Genomic DNA, 25858 nt, shown 5'->3' with positions numbered 1-25858 from the left:
CTCACTGCTTACAATTGACGAAGTGACACATTTAACACTTTCGACAGAATATATCGACTTTATTTCGCACGACAAAAGCTTTACCCCCCCCCATTTTTCTTTTATTATTATTATTTTTTTTTTTACATTTTCTCCCGTTTTCATTGTAAGACATGTAACTTAATCTAGGCCTGTCAAATACTGGTCTCTTGATGTGGCACTTCCTTATTACTAAACTACAATAAAGCTACTTCTGTAAAAGAAACGTTTCTTTACTCCTATGAAGATTCAAAGTAAATTCACCTTTTTTTTATATATATATATATACATACAACAAAGCATCTGGTATTCCATAAAGCCTTTCACATACCATCACAAAATATTTCCAGTTAACTCAAAAGGTAAAGGGGTTAAAAAAAAAAAAAAAATCATACATGTGCACAAATCTTCTCATACAAACCCCATGTAAGAAAATACATATATACACATACTTATAGGTATTTAAAGCAACTTTTGTGATTAATAAACAAAAAAAAATAATAACTTGTCAGATATTATCTCTAATAATACGGAGTTGTTAAACCCAAACCCTTCTAGCATGTGGGGGCATAAAGCGAAAACTGCTAAGCTTGATAGTAAGGTGAGAACCTATTCTGTAATAAAAAAGTTTCAATGATAGAAATGAGACTGATCTTCTTTGCGTTATTAAACGTGTGCATCACAGCCAAAATCCTTAGTCCAGTGGTGTCTAATCTTATACGGAAAGGGTCGATATGGTGCAGGTTTTCATTCCACCCAAGCAGAAGCCACACCATAGTCTACTAAAATCCAAGAACAACTGATTAAACAGGTGGAATCAGGAATAAAAACCTGCACCCACACAGGCAATTGTGGATAAGATTGGACACCGCTGCCTTAGTCTGCTTGTAAAAGGGGCAATTTGAAACTATGCCATATGAATTGCATGAATCAGACTAAGACTGCAAGTACAGATTAGAATCCTAGCCATTTATCAAGGAATATATATTTCTTTAAAGCACGTTATTTGTGTATAGTCAGTGAGTTCATTCTAGATCAGTATTTGTACCCTTAAAATATTTATGATGCCAAGCTCTGTTTCTTTATTCCCTCTCAGATCTCTGAGATTCCATCGTCTTCTGCATCTTCTCCAACATCCACACAGGCACCATAAAGGGCTTCAATTCATCCAGCTTTAATTCAGGACAGTCTCTAGGGATTTAAAAGAGAAACAAATATACATTAGGACAGGTAACTATGGAAAAAAAAAGAAAAATAATAGTAAAATCATATTAATTAAAATCTTACATTTTTAGTATTAGTTTAGATTCATCTCAAATGAGTTAAAATCACTTTCTCTCATGTCAAAATGGCAAAACAAAAATAGCAAGGCTTCTGTTACAGATCCAAAACCAAGAAGGAAGAAAAGGTGTTGCAGGTGTTACTCTGTGATTTTGCTGCCATCCAGTAAACTTCCTTGTCCCAGAGAAAACTACAATCAAAATTAATTAGTTTTTTTGTTTAACCAACTCTGGTGGGATCGTATCATTCTACTCAGATAGACCTTTTATTTTGCAGGTAGATGCTGTAGATTAGAAAACCTTTTTAAAAAAAAAACCAAAACACTGATTCTCACTATATTTAGTTACATAGTATACATATACTATTAAAACCCTTCTTTAACTGTGACAGCACAAGACCATGATCCTACAGGCTAATCAATTATAAAGACAAATTATTCAGCAGGCATCAGGTCACTTTAGATTAACCACAACATCCTCAATATCATGCAACATTTTTAAAATCTAAGGGATGAGATGTAATTCCTTAATTATTTTTAGATACATTAGAAGCCACCAAATAAATCAACATTTAAACAAATCAAAAATAATATAAACTTTTTAATTAATGTTATCTATATTCAAAGCACTAATGTTGAAGCATATGACTGACACAAACATCCGGGTGTGTAGGATGTGAGAAAACTCAGTCTCCGTCTTCCAATGTTCATTTAATTGCAACCTGATTCAAGGTTCATCACAGATGAGGTCATATTATTATTAGAACTAATATTATTACAAAAATAAATGCTGACACAATAGTCCTTTACACACACAGTTTTGAGAAAAGCATTATGTTTGGAGAAAGAAAAAAAACACTGCATTCCAGCATAAGAACCTGATTCTATCTGAAAAACATGGTGTTAGTAGTATCCTGGTTTGGGCTTTTTCTGCTGTATGTGGGACAGGAGGGAATGTCATCATTGATGGAACAATGAATTCTAAATAAAAGTAGCGAAATTTAAAAAAGACGGGTTATTAACTGGTCAGGACATCTGTGAACTGAATCTCAAGAAACTGAAAGTGGGTCATACAGCAAGACTACAACCCTAAGCACACAAGTCGTTGTACCATTGAATAGTTAAGAAAGATTCAATGTAATGTTTTAGAAGGGCCAAGTTAAAATCCTGACCGTAATCCGATAGAAATGTTGTGGACAAACCTGAAGCAAGCAGTTCATATGTGGAAAAAGAACCGAGTTGAAGCTGTTCAGTACTGATGAATGGGCTTAGAAAGGATCAGTTGTAGATATTGTAAGCAAAGACTCACATACTCTTTCTAGCCACAGATATGTAATATTAGGTCACTGGATTCTGCAAAAATAAATGACCAAATATGCTATTTATATCTCACTTGTTTAACTGGGTTCTCTTCGGCATCTCTAAATAGTCTTTATACTAGACAAATCAGCCTACAACATATGTCTTTGGACTGGGAGAGGAAACCAGAGTACCAGGAGGAATCCCCTGAAGCACAGGGACATTGTGTAAACTCCATGCAAAACATCCGGTAGGTGTGAGGCTAACGCGCTAACCTCCAAGCCACCGTGCTCACACAAAAACACATTCTCATACAATATAATTACATTTTAAAGTTCCTGCGTGAGGATTTGCCTATATATACACACCGGAAAGCAGCTGCAGAAGCAGCCTAATGATAGAAAAATGAAAATCGTAACAATTATTGCTCGTTGCAATACCCGAAGGGGGGGAGTTTTACATCAGTGTAGACTGAATTTAGTGAACAAATTACTTGTACATGTACCAAATAAACATTTTCATTTTACTACACTTCATTGTTGAATTTCTTAGACATTCTACCACACTGTACATTGTTCAAAACAAACAGTGCAGCGTGCAGGCTATGGGGCTATTTAATGGAGGGGAGGAGGAGTTGAGAGTGTTCAAGATGATGAACTAAACATAAATCCATATCAACAAAGAAATAAACAAAAACAAGGATTTGAAATGATTATCTCTGTGTCAGGATTAATGCGGCCTTCACTTCCCATTTCTGGAAATAAAATGCTAATTACAAGTACGTCGTGTTCGTGTGCTTCGTTGTCAGAGAGAACATGAAACATGAACAACACTAGGTTCATTTATACACGTTTTTTTTTTTTTGACAATATATGTTGATAATGGAGTTTTGGTCCAAATAAGCAATTTTCACGTGGGGGTGGGGGGCTGCGAGGGAGTACAACATACATAGAATGATTGCTGATATAAGTGAACATAATAAGCTGCAATGAAAAAAAAAAATAGATGTCAGTCAGTAGAGAAATTGTACTGTACTCTACCATGCCAAAGACTCCTCCTTACAACTTGAGGTGTTATACATGTAACGTCGTAGCGGAATGTATTCATGTATTTATGATCATTCCGAGGTGCAGAAGGCAGAATTAAACACTAAATAAACCAGTTTATTTTTAGGTTTGGAATTACTCCACAGTATTTCAGTAATCATCTTGATAAAAGCACTTTATCCTGGTTAGTGGATCCATAGACTATCCCAGGAACAGGACTGAGCTGCAGATGTCTTTTTAGCTGTTTATTTTTGATCATTTTCACGATGGGTACCAATAATTGGCATTAAGTGCACAGTGAATTCACCTGTATTATGGCTGTTGTTGGACTGTTGATAGGCAACTATTATCTCCTTTAAAAAAACAAAAAAAAAAAACAGACCTTGCAATGGATTTTAGTATTAACTTACTTATATTCGTCACTTAGAGCAAGGTCTTGGATGTCCTCTTCGATGAGTAGATATGCCTAAAAGCATTTAATGCATTCATTTTTATTTTTTTTAGAACAATTGTTTTCAAGATTTTATCTTTACATACAGTCTGTATATGCAGACTCTTACCATCTTTCCACCTGTGGCTCTCATGTGCTGCCTCTCTGCAAGCCACTGCTTATCCTGAGCATCAGCAGCGTACTGAAAAACACGACACACACACACACACTTGAGCTTTTTTCTTTTAAAAACGAACAATGCATAAGTAATATATTCCAGTGTGCACACAGATATTCACAATACCTTGAAGAGGTCTGCGTGTTTAATGTAGATCCTCCCCCTAGTGCCTCCCATCCCCAAAGCTCTGAAATAAAAAATAGTATCATCTTTATTTAACATGCAAACAGACAACACAATAAATGATGCATATGAGCCCTAACCTATACTGTATACACTTCCTGAAATCCCTCTACATCTACAGTAAAGCAGTAATGTGTGTTGGGGAACGTGAAAACTCTTTACATGATGAAACTGTTGCCTATTTATACAGTTTAAAAAAAATAAATAAAAATAATTTAAAAAACAAAAAACAAACAAACAAACAAACAAAAAAAAAACACGTGTGAAATATGTTTGTATACATATTAACCAGAAGTAATGTTTTAAAACGATTTGACATTTTGGTTAACCTCAAATCTGAAAAGGGATTTAATGATTTATTTAATTAAAACTGCATTCTGACTGTAACAGGGGGAACATTTTGACAGCTGGTATCTGATTAAAAACTGATTTGCTTAAACTTCTGTGTCTGCTGTGTATAACTGTCTAATAACTCCATCAAACCCTGACGTTTGTGGCATGAAGAAATCACACTGATAAGCTTTTTTGGCCGACTGAACAGGACGTTTTTCACCACCAAGCTGATTAAACTTGCTTCTTATCCGACACAGACTTTGCAAGATGATTAAAGTTAAAAAGTAATTGAAATTTCACTACTTGTTGGATAAAAGCTTTATGATTTCTAAAAGCTGATAGTCCACGTATATTACAGTCATGAAATTTGAGCCAAACCTTCGTCGTCTTTCCGTCTGTTTATCTGAACTCAGTTTTGTTCTACTTTCTAACAATCTGTTGCTTTAGATCACAAATATCAATGATGACAAATACAGGGGAAAAAAATTACGGAAATAAACACTTACTTGTTTGCCCTGGACCCTAAAACAAATGTGCTTTTTTCAGTCAGCCGGACAGGATCCCACTGCAAAAGTAAAGTGTAATTTTAAAAAAGTGTCAATTGTTTAAATCCACAGCTTACAGCTTCAAAATTAAACGGGTAAAACCATTTATTTTTATTTTTTTTACCTTTGGTCCTTCTCGTTTTATTGGCTCAGTTACTTTAGGCTTAATCCTACAGAAAAAAAAACAATTCTGAGAATGAAAAAAACAAACAAACAAAAAGCATAATTTTTAAAAAAAACATCTTTAACATTATATATAATAATACTTACGGAGCACTGTATGGTATGGATCGGTCATAAGGTAAAGTGGGCAGAGGGGGACGTCCCTTCCTCTGTTAAACAAGGGTATCATAAATATTCCATAAAAATCGCTCAACTATCTGCTCTCGTCTCATTGCAACCAAATCAGCAATTTTTGTGTGATAAAATGTAAAGAATATATATATGGCGTCACTTGTAAGTTTGTGAACCCTTTAGAAATTCATATATTTCTGCATAAATATGACCCAAAACATCATCAGACTTTGACAGAAGTCCCAAAAGCAGACAATGTGAACCCAATCAAACAAAGTAGACACAAATATTATACTCTGTAATTTTTTTTATTTAGGATGTTTATTTAATGTTCCAATATTATATATCTGTTAATGGCATACCTCTAGGTTTAATTTCAAGGTCAAATTCGAGTCCATCTGATTTCAGTCAATGAGATGACATTCGGGTCTCAGTGAGAGTCCTATTTTATTTAAAGAACAGAGATATATCAAAGTCTGATGTTCATGACGTGTGTTTGTGGAAGGGGATCATTGCAAAAACAAGGGAGATTTCTGAGGACTTCAGAAAGAGTTATTGTTGCTCATGAGGCTGGAAATTTAAAACTATTGGCACATTCCCAGAAGTGGTCAACCAACAAAGATCACTCCAAAAACAAGACATGTAATAGTCTGTTTGGTCAGAAAGGAATACAGTGTAACTTCTCAGCAACTAAAGACCTCTTTTACTTTGGCTAATGTTAATGTTCATGAGTCTGCCATCAGGTGAACAGTGAACAACCTCGGTGTGAGTCACAAGGAGAAAACTATTAATCTCCAAAAAGAACATTGATGCCAAAGCAGTTTGCTAAAGATCATGTGGACAAACCAGAGGACTATTGGAAAAATAATTTGTGGAGGAATGAGACCAAAATAAAGTTGTTGTTTAAATAAAAACTGAATTACAGCATAAGAGCTTTATACTGTCTGTGAAACATGGTGGTGATAGTATTGTGCTTCGTGCCTGTATTGCTGCATCTGGGCTAGGACGGTTTGTAATCGTTGATGGACCAGTGTATTCAGAATTATTCCAGTGATTAGTCCATGAACTGAATCTCAAGAAAAAATCTCAAGCACCAAAGTCTGTGTACCATAAATGATTGAAAAAGAGAACAAAATGATGTTTTATATAGTATATTATAAAGTTTTAGAATGGCCAAGTCAATGTCCTGACTTTAATCCAGAAGAAAAATTGTGGAAAGACCTGAAGCAAGCAGTTCATGTGAGGACACCCACTAAAATCCGACTGTTGACACTCTTCTGTACTGAGGAATGGAATAAAATGCAACTTCTAAGCTGTTGTGCAGGACTGATCAAAAGTTACCGGAAACTTTACGTGCAGTTATTGCTGCACAAGGGCTCACAACTGAAACTGAAACCAAAGTTTCACATACTTTTGCAAGTCACAGATGTGATGCTTCATCTGAAGAAGTATAATATTGTTGGCTCACTTGATTGTGTTCACTTTGTTTTCTTTTAGAGCTTTTGGCATATATATGCAGAAATATAGGAAGTTCTAAAGGGTTCACAAAATATATATATATAGTTTTTTTTATACAAAAGTTATTTGTAGTCAACTGTATTAATTTACCTTTTTAGGGACTGGGCTTCCTCTTTGACTGGAATCATCATCCATCTGCCGTGAGCGCTGCAGAATGAAGACTTTTATTAGTGATACTGGAGCAATGAATTCGGAGGTTTAAATCCCAAGCTTAGTAATTATAGCCATTTAAATTCATGTTATTATATTGAAAGATAATCACACAGTTGGTTTAAACACAAAGACATATTGTGTATAAAATATATTGTGTGTAAAAAAAAATTAAAAAAAAAATTATTTGTCTGATGTCACTGTAGCTTCATTGTGGAAAAACATCCCAAATTACTGAGCAAATGTTAGTTCAAAAACAACATGGAAATGATTTCATGTTGGTTATTTTCTAACTAAGTATGACTGCAAAAATCCTGTTCTGTTAGGATCAGGTATAATAACTGCAGAAGTCTAAATCCTTACTAGCCAACTCTCTTTTTTCTCATAATCTCAACAGGTTACTGGAGAGTTAAAAGCCGTATCACACTGTACATGAGCCTCATCAGATCATATACGGATGATCAAAATGTTTACATTAACATCAAAACAGTCTTTACTCTTACACGCACCGTGCAGGTGACCTTATAAACAAATAAAAAGAAATGAATAAAATCTCCTCACTAACGTTATCAGGATTTTCGATGAGGCTCATGATTAAAATGCTGTGAGTGACTTTCTTTTTCTTGCCGGAAAAAAAAAAAAAACACCATTTCTGCCAAATTTTAAGGAATTGTATATTTACAATGGTTATAGTTTCTGTATACTTTTTCCATTTCCTTCCTGTATCATTAAATGCTATTTCTATTGTAATATCTATTGTCCATTTTGGAAACAGTTTCACTGTTTTCAATTAATTAAAAAAAAAAAAAAAATACATTTCACTGCATGTTTTACTGTGTGTGGTTGTCTATAGTGTATGTAGAAATGGCAGAACTTTCCCAGACCACCACCACACATCTTCAGACTCAACTAACTGATCCTTACCTTTATAGAGGGATCGAAGAGAGGTCTTTGTGCAGTTTTCTCTGCATCTGGGAAGAGCAGTTTGGCCTATACAGGGGGGAAAAAAAGATTTTTCCAATGCTTAAGTAATACTCTTTCTTCTTCCGCTTCAAACATAGTTTGTTTAAGTCGTGTACTTTACTCACATGCTCCAAGCAGTTTCGACACGCCTCTTTGATGAGCTGATCCGTTTGAACGTCCTCCCCTACATTCTCCTTCACGTTGCTTGCTGCCTTCTCAAAAAACTGTGCAAAAGAATCACATCCAACATCAATACCGTTCACTATTCTTATTCCTCATCGTGATTCAGACTCATAGTGCTCACTTACCTTCATATATTTTTTAAAGACTGCCAAAATGTCATCGTTGAAGCTGGGCTGCAACACAGTCCGCAAGAGATCCATAGAAATGACAGGATCTGTATAACTAGCAGCCCCACAGAGACGGATTAGGGTCTGTGACTAAGCACTTACATACCAGACAATTTACAAAGTACAATTTACAGCTAGACATCAAGACGCCTTAACGTGGAAGACATAGCAATCACTGAAGTAAAATAAGTATGTACAGTTACCTCACAGCCATCTGTGAGCGTCTACCCCTGCGCTGAACCTGTCTGTGCTTGATCATGATGTTCCAGGGGTTCTAGTGTACATCAAGGAAAATAAGAAAATTAAATAAACACACACACACACACACACAGTACTGTGCAAAAAGGAATTTAAATTATGATGCTGTTTTTTTTTTTAATTTACAAAATGCAAAGTGGGTAAACAATATTTGGTGTGATTACCCTTTGGCCTCAAACCAGCATCTTGCACACAGTCAGGGATTTTGTAGGATCAGACTTAAGTGCATGATTAACAAATTATACCAAGCAGGTGCACAGTCATTAACTGAAACAGAAACAGCTGACAAATTCTACTTCTAAACTGAGTTTGTGGAGGACGGTTTCAGATCAAGATCAAACACCGCGGCAAGACTGAGCACGGCAAGAAGACACAAGGTAGTTCTACTGCATCAGCCGGGTCAAAGCAGATTTCAAAGCAGACTGGGGTTTCAAGATGTGCTGCTCAAGCTATACCAGGCAATGTTGAGGACCGTAGACAAAGTGGTCGGCCAAGAAAACTCAATGTAGCAGACGAGAGACAAGTCATGGTCAATTCCCTACAACATTGGAAGAAGTCCAGCAGTGCCATAAGCGAAGAACTGGTGGAAACCAGTAGGACCAAGGTACATCCATCTACTGTCCGGAGAAGTCTGGTTAGAAGTGGTGTTCATGAAAGAACTGAGGCCTAAAAGGCCATACCTTGAACATGGAAACAAGGCAAAGCGAACTCAATTATGTATGAAAACATAGGTACTGGGGTACAGAAAAATGGCAGTAGGTGATCTGTACTGATGAGTCCGAAGATGAAATATTTGGCTGCTGCAGGAGGCAAATATGGGCTGGGGAGAGACACAATAATGAGTGAATTTAACAGTAAAGCATGGTGGAGGTTCGTTGGAAGTTTGGGGTTGCATTTCTACAAATGGAATCATACATCAGGGAGGCATCTTGTTGGCCCCAAATTAATCCTGCAGCAGGTCAACGACCCCAAACATACAGACAATGTCATTATTATTATTAAGAACCATCTTCAGCATAGAAAAGGCCCACACAGAGCCCTGATCTCATCAAGTCTGACTGGGATTACATGAAGAGACAGAATGATTTCAAATCAAATCAAATTTTATTTGTCACATACACATACATACAGGGTACAATATGCAGTGAAATGCGTTATGAAACTGTCCAGAATAAGAATAAAAAAAGATATATAAAAAGTATAAAAAAGCAAGAAATAAAATAAGAATAAAATAATAAGTATAAACTATATAAGAAAACTATATGAAAATATATTTATATAAATATAATATGCATATACATAGATGTGCATGGTATTTGAAGATTGTCCTTAAAGTGTCCAGGTGCAGTATGGTGTGTAAATAATTTGAGGCAGAATACATCCACAAAAGATCTGTATTCAGTTCTCCAAGATGTGTACATAGAAGAATTAACGCTGTTTTGCAGGCTAAGAGTGTTCACACCAAATAGTCATTTGATTTGTTCATTTACTTTCTAAAAACTTTTGCACAGTACTGTATATAAGCTGATAAATAGAATACGTGGTGGCCAAAGAAAGCCTACATAAGACTACACACTAACTAATTGTGATGCCAAGATGCTAACTGTCATCAGAATCTCTACTGCTCGGTGTATTTAGTTCTCAAATAAATTTAGTTCTCAAAGCTTTTGTAACATTACTAAAGATCATTTTAATGAATATTACTTAAAACACATCCATTAATATGTTTGCCTTGTTACTAGAGCTTTCCACTGAGAGGAGACATTCAGTCAAAGGGGAAATTATTTATAGAAATATTCTTGTTTTTAGTTATTGAGGTTTGGTTTTAATTTAACAGAGCAGTCAAAGTAGCTAATTTATATTAAAAAAAAAATAAGCAGTTTGATAAACATCATTATAAAATCACATAACTCCCTGGATATGCTTCCCCAACTTTTAAAAGAACTGTTTTATATAAATATGAATTTTCTTTTAGAATTAATGAACTGCATGAAGGCAGAAATTACCAGTTTGATGCTCTGTTCAGGAAGTGACAGATACACCAACACTGAATAGGGCACGTTATGCTGAACTAGTTACATACTGAGCTAAAACTAGCACACTGAACTGTAGGAAGTTTTGGACTGCACAAAACCAACGAAATACCAGAGAACATGTCAAATAGTGATTAGTAAATGCTAAGTAACAGTGATAGACGAGAGAGAGAGAGAGAGAGAGAGAGAGAGAGAGAGAGAGAGAGAGAGAGAGACAGTCATACAGTGAGACAGTTAGACAGACAGTGAGACAGACAGACAGAACGCTCGTCCTCCCCCGTGTGACTCACCATGGACTGAACCTGCTGCTGCCCACCAGCGTCCTGTTGAAGCCACTCTCTCCGTCCCTCACTCCTGTGTGCTCCCATTACTACACTGTATACTGCTGTATATTCACTTAACCAGGTACCCGACAGTTCAGGCTCTTTCTGTTCGTCCTGTAGCTACAGTATAATACAGTAACAGTGAACCAGACTAATTTAATCTACTGAACAAATCGTCTGACGCTATTCTCTTATGCAATTACAACCAATTAGCCACATGCTTAAAATACACGGAAATATTTATTACATTTATTTTACGCAAACGAAACTGCTTTCACGCGTTTCCTCGAGCGAACCCAAAAATTACTAGTCTGTGGTAAAATGATTTCAGCAACCAACTTCCGGTTAAATTGTAGAGACCTTCAACGTAAGTCTGCGCATGCGCACCCATGTCCGGCCGATGCCTGAACGATGAGGTTGTTTGTGCCAGTTATTCCGCCATTACAGTAGAGACATTTCAGTGCAGCTTTAGATTGGAGAAGCCAAGGACTGGAAGATTTATGTAGCTTTATATAGTAAGCGAAACTGAACGCAACCATAAAATAGGGAAGGCTAACAGTCATTATCATTTATAATTATTAATATATATTATATAATACATAATACACACACACAAACACTTTTATATATATATATATATATATATATATATATATATATATATATATATATATATATATATATAAAAATTTGGTGTTACTACCTTTTGCCTTCAAACCAACAAGAAGTGATGGCACGGCCCCCACAGAGCCCTGGTCTCAACATTATAGAGTGTGTTTGGGATTACATGAAGCGATAGAATGATGTGAGAAAGCCTACATACACGTATGATCTGTGGTTAGTTCTCCAAGATGTTTGGAACAACCTACCAGCCGAGTTCCTTCAAAAACTGTGTGCAAGTGTACCTAGAAGAATTGCTGCTGTTTTTGAAGGCAAGGGGTGGTCACACCAAATATTGATCTGATTTAGATTTCTCTTTTGTTCATTCACTGCATTTTGTTCATTTATGAAAATAAATGTTTAACACTTCCCATTTTTGAAAGTAAAAAATTGGTGTAGTCCTTTTTTAAAAGTCCTTTCAAAATATAGATATTTGGATATCACACACACTTTTCACCTTGTTTCCATAAGTTACTAAGAACAAAACTAAGCTGCATATATTTATACTGATTTAAAAGGCTGATATCCTGGAACAGTAATCTTATAACTAATGCTTAGACAACGTTTTCAAAAAATTCCAACGTCGTAAATCAGCTTCTGTGGCGCTCCACATACATAACAATGACTTAATAGAGTAAAATCAATTACAGGTTCAGACATAGCTGTGAAAGAATCAGTAAAAATACACATCTCACAAACCCTATAAGCACTATACATTTAATGATCTCTTTTGTGATTGTGACAAATGGGATCAAGCAAAAGAACCTAACCAGAACACATACAACATTGAAATATAAAAATAACAAATCATTTTTGCTGGTTACACTATGCAGTACTGTTCATATACAGTTCTACTATTACATACAAGATAGATTTCTCCTCTTTCTCAGTAATCACTTTGGTTTAGTTTAAAATGACTTCTATTTCATAAATTGTATAATTCATAAACAAATTTGCTTAATTAAAAGAAATAAAAAGCATGGGGAGAAAGACAGAAGTAGGAGTAGAATACTTTTTTCTTTTCTTTTTTTTTTCTCAAAAGAGCTCACTCTACAACTGTGGCAGAAAAACAAACAAAAACCATACTTCATAATGCTTTTCTGTACAATATCTACAGTTTTGCTGGTGATGGGAAACACTCCAGGAATGAGAAAGCCAGATAAAGACTTCATAAAAGGTGAGGTACTACCTTCGGGGGAGTCGAATGTTAGTAATGATCAGCAAGCTGCCAAAACTGTGTACTGCTATAATGGCGAGTGCATGAGCCGTCCCTCAAGCGTAATGCTTGAATAGATTACGATTCATTACTTTAAAAAGATGAAGGGTATATACACAGAGAAGCGAGAGAAATACAACAAAGACATGATAGACCAGATCTAAGGATGTTTATCGATTCGATCACGATTCTAATAGCAAGAAAGCTTAATTCCAACATAAAGTTTGACAAATTGAACAAGAATGTTGGTAGTAGAGAAGATTTAACCTGATCCTTGTTCTAACCCCAGAACTACAGAGAAAACATAGGATCAACTATTTGACCCTTTTTTATTTTTCCTTTTTGTTAATTTTACATTCATTATGCTGCCCAGTGATCAGGTTCAATCTCGTTCTGGAGTAATCACAGAATTACAAACTTTTTTTTTCATAAAGAAAAAATAGACCAAGGCATTTAGTAATATTATGTCAAAGGCTCAAATTAAGACAGTAGGATGGATTCTATAAGATGGATGGACGGACAGTTAGTATTGCCGAAATGCAAGGTCACGTATACACGTCACGTGTAAGCTCTTTAGGTTCACCTATTGCTTTCTCTGGAAATCATTACTGAGACATACATCAAGCAAAGAGAGTGAATAATTAAGGGTGGAAGTCATATTATCCACTCAGAAACTTCGTGTTCAGCACAGTCCATGCTACCAAATCCTTCTGAAAGCATCTTTGTTATCTGTGCACAATTTAAAATTTACAAGTAAACGAAGACTGAATCTATAACACGCTGAAACCAATTACTAAGTATTTGACAAGGTCTGTTTTACTTATTTGCATCCTGAACCCCACCCTAAAAGGAACGCTTTTGAACAAACTCGAAGGTGAGTTTTTTTTGTCCACATCAGTGCTTTGTTCCAGAAGAGGGACCAAAAAGGCCAGCTCGAGTAACTTCAGAGTCTCTCCAGCACTAAATAAACTGGCACAATGAATCTTTATGCACAAGATATACACATGTTAGGGGGCTTATGAAACATAGCAAACTGCTAATGGATTCGTCTCACTTCCGTTGGCAAATAATTTTTTTTAAAAAAGGAAGAAAGAAAAAAAAAAGAAAAAAAAAAAAAGGAACGCACAACAGATACACTATCATCCATTTTTCCCCACTTCTCAACCTGACAGAAAGACAACTGACCCAGGAACAAAGCACAAAGTTTAAAAAGGCCAAAATAAAACAAGTCTCGAGTAGAATTACCACATCTCAAGTGACAACAAGAACAAAACGTAATTAGTGACCAAATAATCACATCATCAGTAAAAAAAACAAACAAAAAAAAAAACCCTTAACAACTATGACAACATTAATAATAAAACCCATAATATATATATTTTTTAAATATTAGAAACTGAGAATAGTAAATGAACTTTATCTCTGTAGCTCTCTTCTCATTTTCTCTCATGAACTGACTTAACATGCAGCCAGTCACTTTACACACACACACACACACACACACACACACACACACACACACACACACACACACACACACAAACACACAAACACACAAACACGCACACACACTTAAATGTTTGCTGTTTCTGGTGCAGGGCTGCTACTTTCATGGCCTCCGGGGGCTTCGAGGTTCGCTGAACGCTCGTAGCTCGGTTTGGAGTCTCTGTCTCCACTACTGGAGGAAGAAGAGGAAGGTCCAGGAGAGGACAGAGCACGTCCCGAGACCTTATATGCAGACAGCAGCTCCTGAATCCTCTCGCTGGTTGGCTCCCATTTAGCAAATCCGGCGTTGTTCTGAAGGAAGATGACTGCTGTTCCATGTATGGCTTTGTAGTACATCTCCTCTCTTTTTAAAAAAAAAAAACGTAATAAAAAAAAAACTTGCATCACTCATAATGGCAATGTTTCAAATCACATTAGAGGTTATTCCTTTGTTTAGTCAAATAAGCAATATTGTTTTTAAATTCCATTTTGGACAGTATTTTCCAGTGTGTGTGAGAAACAAGTATAAAAGTGTGAAGGAATTAGGAAGAAACGTGTTGAAGAATGTAGGCAGGGAAATATAGACATATAGACAACCTGACCTTTTGCAGATATGCTGAGAGCCACTGCGATATTCGTGCTCAAAAGCTGACACGGACATTTGGTGCCTGCGGAAGCGACTTGTCTCCATCCGTGTCAGTGCCGGGGTCGGGGGATCGCGCCATTCAGGAACAAAGATAATGAAAGACAGAGGCTCACTGGACTTTTCTAGAAGCTCCTAGAGATGAGTGATGGAGAGCAGAAAAGCAAATAAGCTTCCAGCATACAGTACATACAGAACAATAAGCTGGGATTTCATTCAAACATCTCTTACTTCAAAGTGTGTGACCATGGCATCCATGAACTCCTCGCAGAATGGAGGATTAGCTTCAAATGATCCACTGACAGGTGAAAAGCTTAGAAATGGCCTGATAGAAAGAGAGAGCATAGAAAATATTTACATTAGATTGACAGGAAGTATAAAACTCTGCATGCCTATTGATCAGATTTAGCCTGAACTCTGGAGAACCTACCCTCGAGAGCCGAAGAAGCCGTCGATGTCAGGAAAGGCCGAGCAGAACTGCTTGAAGTAGCAGTTGAGTGGTGAAGCGAAGCACTCGAAAGTGACTCCAAAGTGTTTGTTGAGAGCCTCAAACACTTGCACAGGAAGAGCCCCCTGTAGACCACTGCCTTCATTCACACCAGATCCAAACAGCACCTACAAAAAATAAATAAATAAATAAAAAATTCAAATAAAAGAAATTATATGAATATCCATTAGTATTCTCTAAAGCTAACAATAAAGAAAAAACTTGGGCCCATATTCTTAAAAATTCTTAGTGCAAAGTGTTTCTCCTAGTGACAACATTCTAAGAAAAGTCTAAGAAAAGAGAAGATCATAGTAAAAATAAAATTCACAAAACGTCTTAAGCCTTAAAAGAGCTCTTAGGGTCAAAAAAATGTTAGGAGTAGTGAGGAGGACTTTCTTTAAGAGGCTTAAGGAGAAAATGGCCGAAGGGTGAAGAGGCAGAAGAAATGTGTTGCTCACAATATTTAATAATGATTAAGTGATGAGTTAATAAGATGCTACAAATTAGATCGAAATGCCATAGCAGCAGAAATGGTATAATTTAGCAGTATGACATTTCTGTGCTTTGTCGGAGATGTTTACATTTACGAACGCGATTCCTACACGGTAAAGCCTCAAAGATCTTAACATAAAGCCAATGTGAAGGCTTATAATAGACCATATTTTAAAAACTCAAATTTTTTTATTGGACAACCAATCACAGTCTTCAAAAGAACATATCATACCTAGTAACAGGCTTAAGCCCTGCCTCCTCTCTAAGATAAAGGTGTTTGTATTTTCTTTCTCAAAGTCGCTCTGAGATCAAGGTCCTAAATCACTCTTAAGATAAGATTCCTAGTTAGACATTTTTAAGCTAAATTAGGAGCTCATTCTTAGAATCTTTATGAACACGGGCCCAGATGTTTTGACCTGGTATCTCTATTCACCTGGTATCTCTTTACAAGGCACCACACACGTGACAGAAACTTCTCAAACCTTTGATCATCGATACAGCTGTACCGGTAGAGCAGCTCCTGTTCACGGGACAGGTTCAAAAAGAAAACACACATCTTTCTGTTAGTGCACACGATGGACTGCGACATGTTCACGATTAATACAGTATGAAACACGCTCGTCTGAGATAACTGAATGAAAAGGAAACTTTTGTTTTGTGTGTCTTGGGCTTCTTGTATTATTTTAATCATCACATGTGTGAAATGTACAGGAGCATTGCATTAAGTCCTACCAGTTTGTTAAAGTGGCCACGGTTGACCTTCACCATTTCTCCTTTGTAGCGCAGACAGGCGATATCGTTCTCAAAGTGGAGCTCGACACGGGGCTGCGGCGGCGAAGGAATGGACAGTCGGACCGGATAGCAATAAACCAGACGGTCCTGCACTTCTGCGGTCTCTGCCCCGTCCACTACAGCACAAGAACGACCGTCAGATAGTGTTTAATCTCAACATACTTGGGATTTGGGTTTTAGTGCAGCCGATGTTCACACAGTATAGTCTCCAAATACAGGTGGATGATATGTAAGCAATAAAACACCACAATACATGCTGTTTAAAAAAACAATCAACCACCATGTGTTGTGATGCAGTCCATAGTGAATATTTTATTACATTGCTTTACATATTGAATAAACATAATCAGCATTTATGCTTATGTTCCTCTTATACCATGTCCATTAAAGAAAGTCGGTGTACATTTTAACCATTTAAGAATTGCATGTTGTGGAACATCCGAGTTAGTAAATAATAAATTAGTTCCTATTATTACTTGTATTATAGGAGCTAGAAATGGTCATTCCATCGCCAGCATCTCATTCATCAGTCTATTGAAGATAATTAAACAAAAAAGCAGCTTGTTCCAGAAAAAAAAACAAATCCCTCCAAGCCAAAGACTTCCTCTGTCAGAAAATGCTACATGTTCATATATGAGAGTTACAAAATGGCGAACGCTTAAATATACATCAAACATGAAAGCTGATATTAAAGTAGACATCTGACGTTGCTATAACATTCACCCTTATTGGATGAATATTGATTTGAATCATTATCTAATCAGGTGATCAGCTGGATACAGTTGAACAGATGGGCAGATGTTCTAATCCAGAAGAACCTAAAGCCATCTCATTTATAAAACTGTATAGCTAATGGTTAAGGGTCTTGCTCAAGGGCCCAGCAATGGCAGCTTGGTAGTCGTGGGATTTGAACCTTCACCACCTTTTGATCAGAGGTCCAACATCTCGTTCACTAAGCCTCGCTTCCCTGTAATAAGGATTCCTTCTTAATCTTATAAACATTTAACGGATCGATTTTGAGTCAGCGTTATTGTCAGATTTGCTATAATGGGGTAAAAAACCCACCTTCTGACCAAACAGAATCAAGAATTCAACAGTGACGTGGTATAAAATATAAATACCATCCTAATATGCAATACATTTAGGTAACAATAATGTAGTAAATTATTAATCCTAGATTCACAAGAAGAATACAAACTCGTTTGCTGTTTATGATATTTTTAATCAACATACAAAAATGAAATGTTTAGTAATTTACTAGCGTTTCTTTGTGTAATAATGCATTCTGGCAGGTAATCATTTTCCCCCCATGTTTTGTTCTCACCTGTGATGTTACACTCTTTTAGCAGGTTGAGGTGAGTCTGTCGGATTCTGCGCACGTACTCGGCTGAGATGTGGTAGATTTTAGTGCAAATCCCCTCCACCGAGTCCTTGGCTACGGCCGTCACATGTGGGCCACACTGCTTCCGCAAGTGCTCCAGACGATCCTGAGTGAAGGCAAAGTGTAGTAAACATATGGCACAAAACAAACAACGATGATATAAATGCAGAAGATGATCAGGAAAGTACCATGTAGTCTTCTTTACTGGCAGAGTGGTCTCTCCTGAGCCAGTTCATTGTATCTTCAACGTTCCACTTTACAACTTTCCTACTGTCCGGTGTGGCATTTCTGTTGGCACACGAGTTACGTATGTTAGTCCACCGTAAGCGACGTAAATACTGTGAACGTTGCAGGAATTGGAATAAGAGCATAACTGTTCACCTGGAATCTATCATTTTCTTGGCTGCCTCTGCATACTTGAATAACAGCTTTCTGGCCTCTTCCTTGTATTTAATGCGTGAGAGCCTAGAATTCCAGAAGAAAGAACCATGGGTCATTCTTTCTTTAAGCACTGAAGTGAGCTTATACATGCACAGTGACACAGGGACTGGGTTTGGACCTGATGGGGATGTCGTTCATGACCTCTCTGAACATGGAGGGTGAGATGACAGGCTCACACTCGCTGGGCAGCAGAGGATCCACTCCTTTATCCATCACCTTCCTCTCCAACAGCCAGCGGTTGAATGACTCCCGTGGCGGCTCAATCCCTGCAACGTGCAAATCAACAGAGTGTTTGTTTAGTAAAATCCCTGACAGCTTAGATTGATTTCAGAGTTCACAACATCTTTTGGAAGCAGGTGGGGGGTAAGATGTGTTTGTGAGATGTGAGGTACCCTTAATGCCAGCACGATACAGAACAGCTAATGGTGTTAACAATGAACTACGTTCTGCTATGTCTACATTCGATATTCTAAACACGATGTCAATACCATCGCAGTAGAGCCAATAATTTTTTCATTTACATGTCCGACATGTGCTTATCATAATGACAGCAGGGATTCTGGGTAAGGAGATTTCATTTGTGAGAAGTGTGACAGACAAGGCATCTATAGTAAAGGAGAGCATTCGAAGCCTGTAGTGGTGCAGGGATGATGTGTTTTGGCAAGCCAGCCAACTCTTGAATGAACTAAGGGGGTTTTTACACCTGGTCACTTCATGCGTTTTCTGTGATCCGATAGCTATCCGATCATAAAAAGACCAAGTCTAAATGCCCTCCGAAGCGGTTTCGAGACGGATATAAATCCTTCAGGAGGTGGTCTGGGACGCATTTCAGATGAAACTGGACAGGTGTAAATGCATGTTGTTGTTCAAGCCACATACGACAGTGCTATACTCCTCCCAAACGGAAGTACGTCACTTGCAGGTGACTCGCGAGTTGTGCATCGTGCCAGAAACAAATATGTTTTCCCACCAGCGTTGGCTCCGTTCTCTCAGCCAGGTGTCTCGTTGGGTCTTAAAATCCACTGCTGCTGCCAGAGAAAATGCAGCAAACAGTAAATGCTGTTTTTTGTAGTAAACACCAAAAACGTGTTCCATTTCAAATATCCCGGAAAGGGAGGTAAAATATATTTGCATATTGGGCGGGAGTAAAAAGATTGGATTGATATTTATGTGGCCTTATGTAAATGGAACAGTTTTAAAAATCAGATAGCTATCGGATCGGAGAAATCACACGAAGTGACCAGGTTACTACAAGACACGTGAAAGAAAGACTTTTAATTAAAACCCCCTGACTTTGGAACGATGGAACCGGAAAAAAATGCAAAAATGCTGTCACTTCTAGCGTTACACAATTGTCATTTATAATCACACCCTTCAGTGTCACCCAAATGAGGATAGGATCCCTTTTGAGTCTGGTTCCTCTTAAGGTTTTCTCTCCTATCTAACAGAGATTTTCCTTCTCAAAGTCACCTCAGGCTTGCTCATTGTGGATAAATACAAACACATTTAAATAAAAGTCTAGAATTAATCTTAATTGTATTATAATAATCTTTGTATAATATTCAACTTTTGTATTATGTTTCTTATGTTCTGTAAAGTTGCTTTGTGACAATGTCCATTGTTAAAATCACTATACAAATAAATCTGAAATGAACTGAATCGAACTTCTGGGTTATAGGACATGAAGCATCTCTTCTCTCTTAACTGTTACCTTCTTTTAATACTAGTTATAATAACACTACCTAAAAGAGACCTGTGTGTGTGTATGTGTGTGTGTGTGTGTACCTTCACGTTGGTAACACAGTTCATGGTAGTGCTGGCGGAGTTTGGTGGTGAGCTGGGCACGCTGTAGCTCAATCTCCGGGTGAGGAGGGAGGTAGTTGAATGGAGCCCGCTCTTTAATTACCGCGTTGGTCTGTATGTCCAGATCCCAGTAGATTCTGAAATGGACAGATAGGTTCGTCGTTTAATACAAATGTTACAGAAACACTTGTACTTCATTTCCAAAAACATGTAGATGTGCTACTTTATAGGACAATTCCCAAAATATTGGTACACTTCATGTGCAAAAATAAATAGTACATGCAGCAAGTATACTTTTCAACATATTGATTGAAATGACTGTCTCCACAACTATTTGTGCTTTAAGATACACACACACTGTCCTCTTTATTAGGAACATCTGAGCATTCTGCAGTTTTCTAATCAGTCCATAATACTACACAAATCAGCAGCACAAATCAAAACATTATGCAGATACAGGTGACGTCAGGCATCGGATTGAAGAAAAAGTGCTCTAAATCTCTCAGATTCTGAGTGTGGCTAGATGTTGATGCCAGACTGTAAGGTTTGATTATTCCAGAAATTGCTGATCTCCTGGGGATTTCACACACAACCGTCTCCAGATCTGAGGCTATCGTGGCTATAGATTCGCCCAAACTGCACAGCTGGAGAAAAAAAATCACCTGGTCTTTATTCTTCCTGGCAACTCAACCCAATCTGGTCATTGTCCTCTGACCTCTCTCATCAACAAGCCATTACCCTCATTGAATTATCACTCACTCAATGCTTTCTGCTTTTCACATCATTCTGTGTAAAGGTTTACGTCTGGTTGTGTGTGAAGTTGTCTGAGCAGTTTCTGAAATACTCTGGCACCAACACCACTATTAATCTTACTTCGCTAAAATGTTTTCTTCATTCTAATTACTTAATTAACATTAACTAAAGCTTTGTATCTGTATGATTTTTACATTGTGCTGCGGCCTGTTGATGTGGCCTGTGGTGTTCCTTATAAAGTTGGACGTTTTGTTTGTTTCATTATCTTGACTAAAAATGTTATTTCCTTATAGAAGCCGCCAGGTTTGTGGTGAAATTTTCTGGTACTAAGCAGAATTCATTGTTATTAGCCTTTACAGGGCCACGAGCTATAATACTTATATTTTTAATAATACTGTGCAGACTTTTTTTTTTAATAATTAATGATTAATGGCACATTTAACAGTGTATTTATGTTTATAAACCATTTACTAACTTCATTGTGTCTTTAATTATTCCCACATGGTGACACATGACAGTTTTTTTTTTATTTACCTCAACATTGTTTCTTGAGACTAAGATCAAATATTTCTGTAGAATGGACAATTTGTTGGCATTACATTTTAAACCTTCCGTATTGACGTCAATATACAGTACAAGTAATATGAAAAGGGTGCCAATATTTTTGGTGATTTGGTTTTTGTTGTCCACATAATACTTAATAGCAATAGTATGACAGAATAAACAAAGACAAAAAAAAAATTTTTAAAAATGAAACGTACTGTTCTAGTTTCTCCAATAACATTTTTTGCGCTCGGTTAAAAGAAGACTCAAAACAGACGACAAAGCAACGACGCATAAATAAAGTGTTTCGTTTTATTCTGTTGATGAGATGAGTTGCTATTGTTGATATTGATGGTATTCAGTATTTATTGCATTACTACTATTAATAATAACACAAGTGAGGAAAGGAGCGTGAGGTCTGATGCCGTGTTACTCACACAGAGGGCCGGTATGGGGCTGGAGCAGGAGCAGGGGTACTAGGCTGGGCTTGTTTTTCGTCTAAGGTGGAATTCCAGGGCTTTGCGCCAGGGGTGCTTGGTGATATCGGGACTGAAGGGGTGGTTGGAGTTACAGGAATCTCAACCTTCATACATTGGGAGAAGGAAAAAAAATATTTAAAAAGGATCAGCAAAACCTGCTCTAATTGCCTACTAATAATTACCATAAGTATCTGTCGAAAATTTTACAGGATCAAAATGAGGTAACAAAACAAAACTAGTCATGTGTTATTTAAGTATTTTAAATATTCGTTCAATCGAACACTTATTAGTGCAGAAAAAAGAAGCTGACCTTTGGCCTCTTGAAGCTGTTAGGACCTCCTGAGGAGGTATCCTCTGAGGGGCGTCTCTTCCGTTGCCCGTTGCCCAGTCCAGCGTCTCCTCCTGTGCCGTCACCTGAGGCAGGAGCTGCGTTGAGGCCAAGTGGATCAGACTGAAACATTAGCACAGTCAACAAAAGATCAGTTTGAGATTTAAAAGCAGAGGTGTGTTACACATGCTGACAACACAAAGGCACTAAAAAGAAAGATGATCAAACTTGTTTGTGTAAACATTCAAATCTTCCAAACACAGAGTGAGTTATTTTCTCATACATCATGACAGGTCTCTGATTTATATTCTATTTTGTTCAGCTGTCACATTATTCAACATTACTAAAGTGTGATCGTGTATCATTTTACTCTGTACTTACAATGACATCATGCTGCCCCAGGACCGGCATCTCCCACAACGACTGGTTGGTAAAACGGTTAAAATAGTACGGCCGATTCTCCCTTTTGCTCCAGCATTTTGCCCATCCAGCCTGAACCAACTCATCTAAGATAAGAATCAAACAACCACAATTCATAACTGGATATTAAAGTTTCCTCTCAAAATAAAATGAGTGTACTCTTTGGAACAGGTAAAAAACATAAAAAATATGGTTACAGTACTGTACAAATAAAATTCTACTTGAATACTTGAGAAATTATTGAAAACATTACATCATGATATACAATTCTGAGCCTATGAGACCTGTCAATCATTCTCAGACATTGATCATATCTTTAACTGTCATGTACAAAAAAAAAAAAATTTCAGTCAGTCAGTCAGTCAGTGATGTTACCACATCGGGGTAACATATGTGATTGTAACAGACTTTGTAAAATTATTTAGTTGTTTTGCTATGGCTCCTGGCAAGTCGAATAATAACATATAATAGTAACGTTCCTTTAAGTTCAGCTACTTTGGATATTCCACGATGAACAGTATACGGTGTTCACTATTGTTAACAAAAGCTGGTTCTTGGCCATTACAGACATTACAGGTGCTGGCACTAGAAGGACAGTAACATGATACCATATACGCACAAACAAACACAACCACACCCACACACAAACACACCCACCTGGCAGGTCCTGGATGGCTTTGCTGGTGGAGGGCGTGAGAGGTGGTGCTTGGGCTGAGGACCCAGTTGGGGACATGATCATGCCCGAGTCTCCCTTTATGGTACTATGGTTTTCACTCGTCATAGCTCCTCATTTGTCCTGTCTTCATTTAAAGAATAAAATAAAATAAAATGTAATAAATCCACACCCTCCTTTCAAAGACATGTATTAAGCGAATGGGAAAATTGATGCACTGGATGAAAAACTTCACACTTTGTGTAATTGCATGTTCCTATGTTGATTAATCAGCTTCTATGAGGAACAAGAGCAGTTTAGATCACAACATATGGGGATCTCTGTGTGTTTCTACGTCACTGCATCAGGAGCTGAACACTGGAGTTACTGTAAAACTGTTCTGACAGGTTTAGGTTCACTCCACTGACCACGATGACAATAAATACGCAGTCGTTAACGCGTGGACGGTCACACACTTACAACTAATACTAGAAGATGATGTTACAGCGTTTAAGAGGATTAGAGCCAAAAGATGGAGGGGGCGCGTCACCAAAACAAGCCGCTCGTGCGCTAATGTTTACACTAATTATTGTTTATTGTGTCTCGGTTATCGATAGACACATGTGCGTTTTTATAAAGCTCAGGGATAAAACAACAATAATTGTAAATGTATTAATAATGATCATTATAATTGTTGCATATAGATACGTAATGAAAACAAGTCAGAGATTAGCTTGCTAGCCGGTTAGCAAAGAAAGCTTTCTTTTCAGGGTTTTTGTACATCGTCAATATCATCATAATAATCATGCTATGAACCGTATAGAGATTGTGTTGTTATATAAACGGGGGGGATTTATGTGCAGCGACTTAAAAAGGAGTTAAGAGCACAAATGGTGGTTAGTGGGGACACGCATGCGCCGGCTACACACCGCCCGCCCCGGACCGAGCCGCCCGAAAACAAACACGGAGGAGGAGGAGGGGAAACGCCGGCCATCCGAGCGCTGCACAACAAAGACAACAGCAGCAGCGAGCAACTCGGCCAGAGGATGCGTGCAAAAAACAGGTAAAACACGGACGGAAACCGAGCCATTTGGTCCACGGTATGAATAAAACGTAAGAGGATAGACAAGGGCATCCGTACGTGTGGTTAAAATGGAGCACTGTGACATTTAAGCTCTGCGGATCTTCGCCCATGACAACCCCAATTTTAGGCGCGCACTTTGGATCAAGGGAAACGCGAGACAAGATGGCGCGCGCGATCCTGCGCGAGCTGCCGCACAGTGTTGCTTATTTATTTCGTGCACTAATGCACACACGCTAGGTTCTTTTTAGACCTTAACGTGCCCTGGATATTCCGCCACATGTCTGTCTCTGCGATATCCCTTTTAAATCGCTAAATCTCTTACCTTGGAGAGATTTTCTAGGAGTCCTGTATAGGCTTTGCTCTATTCGATCCGGACCCGCCTCCGCCTCTCCCTCCCCACCGACTCCGCCATCTTGTATCGGCCTCTCGGACCTGGGTAGTGCGCATGCGCCAGTTCAGTCGCTTCGCAGTCCGCCACATGTCAGCAGCGCGGAGCCATTTGCAGAAGGGCAGCGTAGGACCTGCACGCGCGTGATCTCTACAGAACAATATAGCTTTAGATTTGTGTTTAATCGTGTTTGTCATTTATTGGTGAACAAGACGCGCCTTTTGTATCGTGTGAACTGTGTAAGGGAAATGTACTGTAGAAAAGGAGCAAAAAACGGCCAAGGTAGGCTAAAGAAACACATTTGTTGTATGTATTCAACTGGATTTTTCACTGTGGGCTTTTATAACACTTGAATATGGATGAATAAATATGTGTTTTATTATATGTATGGATAGTTATTAATAAAAAACACAACTAAATGCGCAGTGTTTTTTTTCCCTTTATGTATCCTGTGTGTTGTCTGTAAACGGGTGGGTTTCACAGCTCTGCCTTAAAGTTACAGAGGTTTAATTTATATAAAGTCATGTAAGTTTCACTATACACCATATTCACACCGGTGTGCAGGTTTAAACCCGTTTCTGTTTTGGTACATTTGATTATTTTATTGTTTG

The 25858-nt window shown here is 37.6% G+C and overlaps 2 protein-coding genes across 3 annotated transcripts; both read right to left on the bottom strand.

Annotated features, from left to right (window-relative positions):
* Positions 1-30: 30 nt before the first annotated feature.
* Positions 31-11582, bottom strand: LOC113642896 (deoxynucleotidyltransferase terminal-interacting protein 1). Of its 2 annotated transcripts, XM_027146670.2 has the most exons (14): positions 11448-11582; positions 11168-11320; positions 8790-8860; positions 8545-8641; positions 8362-8460; positions 8198-8263; positions 7214-7270; positions 5582-5643; positions 5436-5481; positions 5273-5331; positions 4377-4437; positions 4203-4274; positions 4053-4108; positions 31-1209 (listed from the first exon to the last, which is right to left on the bottom strand). In XM_027146670.2, the coding sequence occupies exons 2-14, from the start codon at positions 11243-11245 to the stop codon at positions 1101-1103; spliced, it is 933 nt and encodes a 310-aa protein (XP_027002471.1). In that variant the 5' UTR covers positions 11246-11320; positions 11448-11582; the 3' UTR covers positions 31-1100. The 2 variants fall into 2 exon arrangements, with proteins under 2 accessions (XP_027002471.1, XP_027002469.1); XM_027146668.2 differs by having other exon boundaries at positions 11168-11561.
* Positions 11583-12563: 981 nt separating this feature from the next.
* On the bottom strand, positions 12564-25318 carry pcif1 (phosphorylated CTD interacting factor 1). The gene is made up of 16 exons (XM_027146658.2): positions 25182-25318; positions 23781-23923; positions 23085-23209; positions 22686-22826; positions 22334-22479; positions 20583-20737; positions 18916-19063; positions 18738-18821; positions 18545-18644; positions 18300-18462; positions 16916-17091; positions 16617-16703; positions 15635-15819; positions 15436-15529; positions 15164-15339; positions 12564-14925 (listed from the first exon to the last, which is right to left on the bottom strand). The coding sequence occupies exons 2-16, from the start codon at positions 23902-23904 to the stop codon at positions 14649-14651; spliced, it is 2181 nt and encodes a 726-aa protein (XP_027002459.1). The 5' UTR covers positions 23905-23923; positions 25182-25318; the 3' UTR covers positions 12564-14648.
* Positions 25319-25858: the final 540 nt, after the last annotated feature.

This window comes from Tachysurus fulvidraco, chromosome 5, assembly GCF_022655615.1.
Source record: "Tachysurus fulvidraco isolate hzauxx_2018 chromosome 5, HZAU_PFXX_2.0, whole genome shotgun sequence".
NCBI lineage: Eukaryota > Metazoa > Chordata > Actinopteri > Siluriformes > Bagridae > Tachysurus > Tachysurus fulvidraco.
Note: the sequence above shows the minus strand (reverse complement) of the source record. Positions and strands in the feature narration are given on the sequence as shown.

Bases quoted from the DNA above. Each gene is read 5' to 3' on its own strand.
- LOC113642896 (XM_027146670.2), bottom strand. From the start codon at position 11,245: ATGGGAGCACACAGGAGTGAGGGACGGAGAGAGTGGCTTCAACAGGAC. The intron at 7,271-8,197 runs GTAAGGATCAGT...TTCATTCTGCAG, and splicing joins TCTTCGATCCCTCTATAAAG to CGCTCACGGCAGATGGATGA. The intron at 4,109-4,202 runs GTAAGAGTCTGC...AAATGCTTTTAG, and splicing joins GAGCCACAGGTGGAAAGATG to GCATATCTACTCATCGAAGA.
- pcif1 (XM_027146658.2), bottom strand. From the start codon at position 23,904: ATGACGAGTGAAAACCATAGTACCATAAAGGGAGACTCGGGCATGATC. The intron at 18,463-18,544 runs GTACTTTCCTGA...GCCTTCACTCAG, and splicing joins CCAGTAAAGAAGACTACATG to GATCGTCTGGAGCACTTGCG. The intron at 15,820-16,616 runs GTGAATAGAGAT...TATTTTTTGTAG, and splicing joins GCCTTGTAAAGAGATACCAG to GTGCTGTTTGGATCTGGTGT.